This window comes from Ursus maritimus, unplaced genomic scaffold, assembly GCF_017311325.1.
Source record: "Ursus maritimus isolate PB19 unplaced genomic scaffold, ASM1731132v1 scaffold_23, whole genome shotgun sequence".
NCBI classification, from domain to species: Eukaryota; Metazoa; Chordata; class Mammalia; order Carnivora; family Ursidae; genus Ursus; species Ursus maritimus.
In genome coordinates this window covers 5,884,884-5,895,128 of record NW_024424786.1, presented here as the reverse complement: position 1 = coordinate 5,895,128, position 10,245 = coordinate 5,884,884, and the positions used below count along the sequence as shown (strand labels likewise).

At 44.7% G+C, this 10,245-nt stretch overlaps 1 protein-coding gene across 1 annotated transcript; it reads left to right on the top strand.

Annotated features, from left to right (window-relative positions):
- Positions 1–4,052: 4,052 nt before the first annotated feature.
- RPS13 (ribosomal protein S13) lies at positions 4,053–7,064 on the top strand. Its single transcript, XM_008708910.2, has 6 exons — positions 4,053–4,187; positions 4,335–4,383; positions 4,568–4,646; positions 5,648–5,817; positions 6,279–6,379; positions 6,987–7,064. Exons 1-6 carry the CDS (start codon positions 4,165–4,167, stop codon positions 7,018–7,020), a joined length of 456 nt encoding a protein of 151 aa, XP_008707132.1. The 5' UTR covers positions 4,053–4,164; the 3' UTR covers positions 7,021–7,064.
- Positions 7,065–10,245: the final 3,181 nt, after the last annotated feature.

Here is a 10,245-nt window from a genome sequence, read left to right as displayed (position 1 = left end):
TCGGGTCCCGGGCTCAGCAGCAAGGAGTCTGCTTGAGATTCTCTCTCCCTCTCCCTCTGCACCCCCCTTGCTGGAGCACATGCGCGCTCTCTCTCATAATAAAATCTTTTTTTAAAACAGTTCAATCCCTAAGGGTGCCTGGATGGCTCAGTTGGTTGTGTCTGACATCAGCTCAGGTCGTGATCCCTGGGTCCAAGCCCACCTTGGGCTCCAAACCATTTGATCACTGAATCTCTATTTTTATTTAATTGTGTTAACAGTAACCTTTTTAGATAGAATTCCTGTCTTATAAAAAAATCAGGTTTTGATTCACAAAAGGTTCAAAATATGCCACACATAAAGGCAATACGACATGCCGTAAGAGAAGGTAAACACCATTTGATTAACATTCAGCACACACGTATTTTACCTTTGATATTACTAAATATACAAACAGCCAGATAAGGTGAATTAAAAACTAGGGGAACGGGACACCTGGGTTGGTTAAATGTCTGCCTTCGGCTCAGGTCATGATCCTAAGGTCCTGGGATCAAGTCCTGCCCGGGGCTCCTTGCTCAGCGGGGAGCCTGCTTCTGCTTTTGCCTGCCACTCCCCCTGCTTGTGCACTCTCTCTGATTAAAAAAACAACTAGTGGAAGGCTTAAACATGACTAAAACAAAAAAAAGCCACCTGAAATAATAGTTATAATTTCTATTCCATGAATATTTAAGTCAACATTCCTTATTAGAAATATTATATGGTCTTTTTACCAACTGATTCTAATGATTTTTTTTTTAAACCAGAGTGACAATCTCAAAAAACAATCTAGTGTTACTGTTGGTTATATCATAATCCCTCAGTCAATTCCACCGTAAGACATAACTGTGGGGGCACCTGGGTGGCTTGGTCGTTAAGCGTCTGCCTTCGGCTCAGGGCGTGATCCCAGAGTCCTGGGATGGAGCCCCACATCAGGCTCCTTCTCTGAGAGCCTGCTTCTTCCTCTCCCACTCCCCTGCTTGTGTTCCGTCTCTCACTGGCTGTCTCTCTCTCTCTGTCAAATAAAATCTAAAACAAACAAACAAACAAACATAACTGTGATGACAAGTCAGGGGGCTCAAAGCAAATCATTCCAGCAATGCCTGACCCAAATTACATACAGATGTATTGTGATCTGGTCTAGTTTGCCAATCTTATTCTTCTATCTTCTGTCTCCTGAAAAAAGTTAGTAGTCTAGACATCTTCAAATGGGGAAAAAATTAGTCAGTGTCATTCAAATAATTATTGAGTGCCTAACTTCCTGCCTGCCAGGCACTGTTTTGATTGCTGGAGGCAATGAAAAAGCAATGAACAGTCTATTCTCAGAGTTGGGTGTTGTGTTGTGTTGTGTTGGAGGCAGACAACCAAAAAAGCAGCTATAAAGGAAAATGTCAGAGATTTGTGCACTATGAAGATAGCAGGATGTTATGTTGGAAGGGAAGACGACTTTAGGTGGTCTTCCTCAGGGGAGGCTTCTTTTGAGATGACCTAAGGTCAGGATCTGAAAGGCAGACCTGAGAAAATCTTGGGGGAGAGCAGTTCAGGTAGTAGCAACTGAGAGTAAAGGAACACCCCTGTTACCTCAGAGGGTCAGAAAGGGGTCTAAGTGTGGCTGGCATATTTAGAACCAAGGGGTGTGGCAAGATCAAGGGTTTGGATTTTATTCTAAATGCGCTGAGAACACAGGAGGCAGGGATTTACTCAGAAGAGTAGATTATCCGATTTATGTTTTTATTTTATTTTTTAAAGATTATTTATTTGACAGAGACAGAGCGCCTGAGCACAAGCAGGGGGAGCTGCAGAGGGAAGAAACAGACTCCCTGCTGAGCAAGGATTCCCCATGTGGGATCAGGACCTGAAGGGAAGGCAGACGCTTAACCAACTGAGCCACCCAGGCGAACCTCGATTTCTGTTTTTAAAAGATCACTCTGCTAGGGGTGCCTGGGTGGCTCAGTCGGTTAAGGGTCATCTACCTTTGGCTCAGGTAGGGGGGTCCTGGGATGGAGCCTTGCCCTGGGCTCCCTGCTCAGTGGAAAGCCTGCTTCTCCCTCTCCCTCAGCAACCCCTCCACCCGCTAGTGCTCGCTCTCTCTTCCTCTCTCAAATACATACATTAAAAAAAAAATTTTTTTTTTAAAGATCCACCGCTGGGTGGAAAAAAAAATTTTTTTTTTAAAGTGTTTGTGGTGGGCACATGAGTGGAAAGCACAAATAGCTGGGATACCACTGAGTTGCCCAAATGAATGATGATAGAGGCTTGGAGTAGCAGCAGGAATGGAGAAGTGCGAATGTATTCATGATATATTTTTGTGGTAAAGCTGAGATGACTCTTTTTTTTTTTTTAAGATTTTATTTATTTATTCGACAGAGATAGAGACAGCCAGCGAGAGAGGGAACACAGCAGGGGGAGTGGGAGAGGAAGAAGCAGGCTCCCAGCAGAGGAGCCTGATGTGGGGCTCGATCCCAAAACGCCGGGATCACGCCCTGAGCCGAAGGCAGACGCTTAACCGCTGTGCCACCCAGGCGCCCCGCTGAGATGACTCCTAATGGGAACAAGACAAAAAGGACAAAACGAGATTCCAAGGTTTGTGGTTTGAGCAAATGGGTAGTGTTTAACTGAAATTAAGGGGTTTGGAGTAGGTGGATAGGTATGGGGCTTAGGAATTGGAGCCTTGTTAATTTTGAGTTATCTATTCCGTATCTGCACTAAAGACGTAAATTTGGCTAGTGGTAAGAATGCATCTTTGCTACGGGACAATAGATTACTCAATTTGAATGGAATTCCTAATGCTTTAGAAGAAAATTCCTCATCAGGCAGTGACAGGTTGAAAGATTGGTGGTGGATGTTTTAGTAATTTCTTTCTAAGTCTTACCACTTACTTTAAACATTGACGACAGCCGTTTCCTGATTTGACTTCCCCCCTTCCCAGACCCATGCGGCTTTTTAAACAAGCCCCTTCATTTGCCCATTTTTTCGACTCATTCCTATGTACCAGCACTGAGTCTTAAAGAGTTACAGTGACAGTTCCCTTTTGCCAGGAAGTTCAATACCTGTTTCTATTTCTCATCCTCCACACCTCCTCTCATCTCTACACCCAGCACCTGCCTTTGCAATCGTTTCCCTGTTGGCCAATCTCTCTCACAGGGGCACGCAACTCTATGAGGATCCGCCCAACACGCCTCCCTGCTCAGCCAAGAGCCCCACAACCCTGTGTAGGGGAAACGTGGAAGTTTACCAGGTGGAGGGGTAGGTAGTGGGTAGGGGGTCCAACCCGGCCTGGTTCAAATCTCTGGGTTCTTCTCTGTGGTCAGTAAATTCTCCACAAGACATTAAAGTAGGATAGAAATAAGAAATGGGAGGGCGCCTGGGTGGCTCAGTGGGTTGTGTCTGCTCAGGTCGTGTTCCCGGGGTCCTGGGATGGAGCCCCGGATCCTGCTCCCTGCTGCGCGGGGAGTCTGTTCATCCCTCCCCCACTGTCGCTCTCCCCTGCTCCTGCGCGCGCTCTCTCTCTCAAATAAATAAATACAATCTTAAAAAAAAAAAAAAGAAATGGTAGCGGTGGCTGGGCGGTAACTACCAGGCCTTCCACTGTAGCACTTACCGACATGGTATTTTACCAGTGAATTTATTACGGGCAGGGACAGACTTTGAAGTAGCTAGCCCAAGACAACACCTGGCGCTGCTGAATGAATGAACCGTTGTGTATGGCTGAACTTCAGGCACCCAAATTCGCTGAGCGGCGGTGTCGCACATGAACGGCCCTTCTAGGGCAAGGACCAAATCCATCAACCCCTGCCGCAGCTGCGCCACGCTCACTCCCAGGCCGGGATTCGAACCTGCACAATGGTAGCGCAGGCAGCTCCTCCATGAAGTCGGCCGGCCGCAGTCTTAATTTCCCGCTCGGGCCACGAGCCTCCTCAAAGACCGACGCATGCTGGGATGTGTAGTCCTGTCGATTGAGGAATCTTGCAGTACCACGCTGAAGTGCATTTCGGGATATGCAGCCTGCGGACGCCGGGGCCACGCAGCGTAGCTCGCCGCCTGCACGCGAGAGGCGCGGCCGTGTGTGAGGTCACTTCCTGTGTGCTGGGTGGCTTCCTGCGGCGTTCCTATCCTCGCTCTCTTTTTCGCAGCTTGACCGCCGCCATCATGGGTCGCATGCACGCTCCCGGGTGAGCTCGGGTTTCTGAGCGGGTTGCAGGGCTGGGCCGCGGGGTGGAGTGGAATGGAGAGAGTGTGGGCAGCGAGTCGAGAGGATGATCTTCTAGGCCGTTGTGGCACTGAGCACCATCTCATCCGGAGACTGTTTTTTTCCCCAGAAAGGGCCTATCCCAGTCTGCTCTGCCTTACCGCCGCAGCGTCCCCACCGTAAGTAGCGTGGGGGGACGCCGGAGAAGTCGGGGAGGGGGGGCTGCCATCCGTTTCTCGGGAGACTCGGTGCCGGGTCGGGGGCCATGTGTGCACGAGGAGCGCCGCTGAGGGTGGTGAGGACGGCAGTTTCGGAACCATCTCTGGTTTCTCGTCGTAAGGCCAGTTTCTTTTCCATAAACAGTGGCTGAAGTTGACGTCTGACGACGTGAAGGAGCAGATCTACAAACTGGCCAAGAAGGGCCTGACTCCCTCACAAATCGGTGGGTGTTTCTGTGTAACGTAGCCCCTTCCGCCTGCCCTCGTGTGTAATGTGCTGGAAAAGTCGCTGGGGGTAAATGTGCCGCATACGTGCTTTGAAAACTTTTTGCTCGTTTTCCTGGCTTTTCTACTGATGACCGGCGCCTGGTGTTCATTTGTTGGACTCTCAAGCTCTTATTTGGAAGAGGAGAACATTATTAAAATGCTCTCTGATGGGCTCGGTGCTGTCCAGCTGAATGGTTCTAAACATATGTAAAATATACTGACTGCATTTAGTTCTGACCGCTGTTACTTTGAAATGCGAAGTTTTCTCCATCTTACAGTTGAGGAAACTGAGGCACGGGGCAGCTATACAACTAGCTCCAGATCACTCACCTATTAAATGGAGTAGCTGGGATTGGTAACTCAGAGTACTTGTTACACTCTTATGTTGTGGTGCGAACCTCAGTTGTGTGTAACTTCGTGCGAGTGGTTTGATTCATCCAATGTTTGCCTGCTGTGTGGTTCTGGACCGTGAGAATACAGTAGGCCAGAAAAGGGCAAAATATGTGCCTTCTTGGAGCTTATATAATCTAGCAGAGGTATTATACGCTGTAGGAAATAGGTGATAGACTGTCAAGTATTCAGATGGTGCTATTTTGAGGTTTAAATAATATATGTAAAGTTTTTAGCAGAATGTCTGATACAATTTCTTAATAAATGTTGGTGGGTTTTAATTATGTATATAAAATATACATAGCAGGAATCTCATTGATTTCCAGCAGGTTCGCTCTGATGATGGTCTTCCAACATTTGCAGTTTCTTCTAGAAAGGTTTTTCTTAGCATGGGGTAAACCAGCCTGGGATGACTGAGCTTTGCGTGCATTCTCATGGTGGTTTCTGTGATATATAAGTAACCCCATTTTACAGAGGAGAACTTGGAAAATGACTTGATCATAGAGCTTTGATATCACATGCTTCAGCTGTGTGTGTGGTGAGGGAATTTGTATTACTCCTTTTTCAGGTGTGATCCTGAGAGACTCCCATGGTGTAGCGCAAGTACGTTTTGTGACAGGCAATAAAATCTTGCGAATTCTTAAGTCCAAAGGACTTGCTCCTGATCTTCCTGAGGATCTCTACCATTTGATTAAGAAAGCTGTTGCTGTTCGAAAGCATCTTGAGAGGAACAGAAAGGTAAGAGAATAGAATTGCTTGTACGAACTTATTTCAGTAAAGTAAAATGCATCTGATGTGAATTACGTAAAGAGGCTTAAAGCACAAACTTGTCACACTCCAGTTGCTTTGAAATAAATTGTACCAGAAGAAGCTGGGGTGGGGGAGTGGCTTTGGCTCTATGAGATACGGTATATTCAGTTGGTTAGAAATGTTGAGGTGTTTATTTGCAGAGTTTTGTGGTTGCTTTATTTTTTTTTATTTGCAGAGTTTTGCAAATCATTCATGTTAAGATTTCTGGAAGCCTTAAATTACCTTAAGGACTTACTCTAGCTACGTGAACCCTAGTTTATGATTCTATTACAGGCCATTGGGTAACTTCATTAGAGTGTGTGGTAGCTATACGTTCTTTTGTTAAAATAATATTTGATAATGTTGTTTTGGGTGGTTTTTTTTTTAATTCCATCAATTTTTACTTTTAGGATAAGGATGCTAAATTCCGACTGATTCTGATCGAGAGCCGTATTCATCGGTTGGCTCGATATTACAAGACCAAACGAGTCCTCCCCCCCAATTGGAAATAGTAAGTATTAATCTTTTTTAAGAACAGACGTTAGCCATATAGTAAATATAGTAGCAATGTAGTAAAAGGCTAGTTAGTTACACGTTTTCGGCCATGGCTACTTGGTCAGCTACTCTTTCAGCTTTGCCATTATTAGGAGGAATACAGCCATAGACAGTACATAAACAGGCATGGCTGTGTTCCGCTGAAACTTTATTTCCGGAGACAAGCTAAGGGCCATGGTTTGCAGATCCCTGGTTTAAAACATGAATAAGCCCTTTGAATCACTTCTAAATGGTGGGTAAAGTTGCAGTTCATACCACTGATCTCCGTGTCTATGTTGTCTCCAGTTTTGCATAAATTGCTCACTACAGTAATTTCCACACATTCACAGTTGCTACCAGCAGGGTTTTTCCTTATTTTAGCCAGTTCTCCCTTAGATGAGTGACCATCTTCATCCCTTATGCTGGACACAATGAGCTAATTCAGGGACCTGGCATTTCAGTGCATTTTATGTATCTGTGGTTTATTTTAGCTGTTTCGAAGTAGCTGTGTTAGGTGTGAGAGTCTGTGAATGAATATGGAGGACCTGTTTTAATTCAGCTCTTCCCCCTTTTTTCCTTTTCAGCGAGTCATCCACAGCCTCTGCCCTGGTCGCATAAATTTGACTATGTACTCAAGCAATAAAATCATTGTCTAACTAGAAGGATATTTTGTATTTCTTTCCCTAAAAAATACGTATCATTCATTCACGTATGTTGATCTTTTTTGATGTGGAAGTGCGTTGGCACAATAAGCGTGTGATTCCGCAGGGAGCAACCAGATAGCACCCATCTTTTTTATCCCTTCACTGCTCAACTAGTTGAGCAGTTTATAACTTCATGGGTGGTTGTTAAATGGGGAGGGAGGGTGGCAGGACTGGAAGAGACTAGGAGGTGTAGTGACTTAATTATTTTGATGTCATGACAAAGATGTTTCTAAGTATTTTTTTTTTAAGATTTTATTTACTGAGAGCATGAGCTGGGGGAAGGGCAGGGGGAGGGGGAGCAGCAGACTCCCCGCTGAGTGCAGGGCCTCATGTGGGGCTCCATCCTGGGACCCTGAGATCATGACCGGAGCCAAAGTCAGACAACTAACTGACTGAGCGACCCAGGCACCCCATTTCTAAGTATTCTTGCTACGTTTGCTGTTAATACTAAGGTGGACCTGTGATCAATGTCATCCAGCATATGTAGTAGTCTAGTCTAGTCTAGTCAGAAACGTGTAAGAAAGCTCTTCTGCAGGGGGGGCATCTTTACTATGGAGGGACCGCAGGAAGAACTGGTGTTTGATCCCAGTCTTGCTGGTAAGACTTAAAGATGAGGAAGAAGGAATTCAGATAATAGCAAGCACAGTTCCATCTGGAGCAGAGGGAACCAGAACAGGTGACTGAGCCTTGCAACTTTTGGATGGGTTAAAAGGGACTCACCTGGGTGTTTGCAGAATATTTAATTCTTCAAACAACCTTATGAGTGATGTGTGGGTATCCCTGTGTAAAAGAGGCAAGTTGGCACAATGAGTTGTTGAAGATTGTAAGACAGTAAACTAATAAGCTTTTTACTTAAACTTTATTCTAAGCAATTAGTTTGAAATCCCACTATTAGGCAAAGTCCCTTGTTTTCAAGAGACCAGTATCAGCTAGCACTGATGGCCTTTGGAGTGCTGTGCTCTGGGGGTACAAACACGAAGTGACTTGCTCCTTAGGGCACTTGCTATATTCACCTACCGGACACTGTGTGCTCTATGCTGTGTATACAAGCTGATTCAGCCCCCGCTTCCTAATGGGTTCACAAATAATAGGAAGAAGTCTGTTTTCAGTATTTTACTCAATTCTTTTTTTTTTTTTTTTCATAATTCCTACCCTTTTTTTTTTTTTAAGATTTTATTTATTTGACAGAGACACAGCAAGAGCAGGAACACAAGCAGGGGGAGTGGGAGAGGGAGAAGCAGGCTTCCTGCCGAGCAGAGAGGCTGATGCGGGGCTCAATCCCAGGACCCTGGGACCGTGACCTGAGCCGAAGGCAGACACTTAACGACTGAGCCACCCAGGCGCCCGTTTTACTCAATTCTTAACCTCGTGTTAGATTTCTTAATCCCTTGTGTTTGCGTTCATGTCTTAAAAGTGGCTAACCATCATTAACCAGGAATTAAACTGACTAATAAGACAAACGTCTCCAAGAGTGATGAACAAGTAAAACAAGGTAACTCAGCACGGTCCTTTGCAATCCCTAGGTAGCTGTGCAAATGTTGGATATTGGTGCTTCTGGACCAAAAACTAGTCAATAGTTGGTGGGGCGTTTGATGTTTCAAAGCATATCTAGGTTTCTTTTTAATTAAGTATTTGCGGGGCGCCTGGGTGATTCAGTCGGTTAAGTGTCCCATCTTGACCTTAGCGCAGGTCTTGATCTCGGGGTCAGGAGGTCAAGCCCCGTGCTGGGCTCTGCATTGGGCTCCACACTAGGCATGGAGCCTACTTAAAAAAGCATTTTGTGTATTTGTGTCTTGCCATCAAGCCAACAGAAGTACTGCAAATATCAAATATGACTACGTGTGGGAGGTTTTTAATGCTTTAAAAAATTAGTATACTTGATAGGAAATAATAAAATGTAAAAACACCTGCAGTCCTTTTAAGGAGTGGATAGAGGGGGTCAAAGTTGGTTTTCGGCAACAGCCCTGCCACTGAAAGGCTGTGGGGGTAAAATCTCAAGAATCTAAATTACTGTAAGGACTACAGGAGGTACTTAATACGTGGTGGTAGTTAAATCATTCAGAGAGACGTAGCAGTTTATTCGGTGAACACTCCCCCAGAGAGCTGCCTGTTCGGATAGTCACAAAGGCATTTTTGGTATGTGGGCATCATTCCATCGTCATTTTGTACTGCTTTTGTCCTGGTTTTGGAATTCCATAGGTGTCACCTACTGTAATTTGCCTTGTAGTTGTCTCAAGGTAAAACTCAGGAATGGGAACTTTGGCATGGATCTTTTATATACATTTTGTGTATTTTGCAAAACTGCATTTCAAGATTCTACTGATAAAGTTCTCAAGTGCATGAGAATGTCATTTCTTCACATCCTTTCAGAATTGGTTTTGAAAGAGAATGAGAATGATACTGTTTTTGTTTTATTCTGTTGTACTTATTTGGTTAACAAATATCTTACGGTTCCTTCTTGTGAGCTGCCTATGCATGTTATTCCACTTTGTGTCTTTTGGAACATGGTAATTCTTAACGCTTTATCGTGTGCTACAAATATTTTCTCCAATTTTCTGTCTTTTCATCTTGTTTAGAAGTTTAAGAATTTTATTGATACTGTCCCTGATGATTTTTCTTATGATCTGTTTTTAAAAAATGGATCAGTCTAATTAAATCGTTTTTTTCCTGCTTCCCCTTCTGTTTAATAGGGTCTTCATCTGTCTTTCAGACTTAGACATTTATTCTTCCTTTTTAAACAAAAGTTTCCGTGTGTTTTTTCTTCATAACATCTTTTCTGACACAGTTGGAATCAGCATATGCATACTGTTTGTCCAAATCTACCCATGTGTGAGCAGCTAGGGTTTGAAGGTTTCCTTCAACAACTGTTCTCTTCATTTAAAAATCATCTTTTTGGGGGTGCCTGGGTGGCGCAGCGGTTAAGCGTCTGCCTTTGGCTCGGGGCGTGATCCCGGCGTTATGGGATCGAGCCCCACATCAGGCTCCTCCGCTATGAGCCTGCTTCTTCCTCTCCCACTCCCCCTGCTTGTGTTCCCTCTCTCGCTGTCTCTATCTCTGTCAAATAAATAAATAAAATCTTTAAAAAAAAAATCATCTTTTCTTTGGGATGCTTGGCTGGCTCAGCTGAAGGAGCATGCAA

What these genes read in the sequence shown, in the direction of transcription:
- RPS13 (XM_008708910.2), top strand. Translation starts at nt 4,165, where the DNA reads ATGGGTCGCATGCACGCTCCCGG. An exon ending in ACCGCCGCAGCGTCCCCACC is followed by an intron (nt 4,384 to 4,567) that starts GTAAGTAGCGTG and finishes TTCCATAAACAG; the next exon opens with TGGCTGAAGTTGACGTCTGA. An exon ending in CCTGACTCCCTCACAAATCG is followed by an intron (nt 4,647 to 5,647) that starts GTGGGTGTTTCT and finishes CTCCTTTTTCAG; the next exon opens with GTGTGATCCTGAGAGACTCC.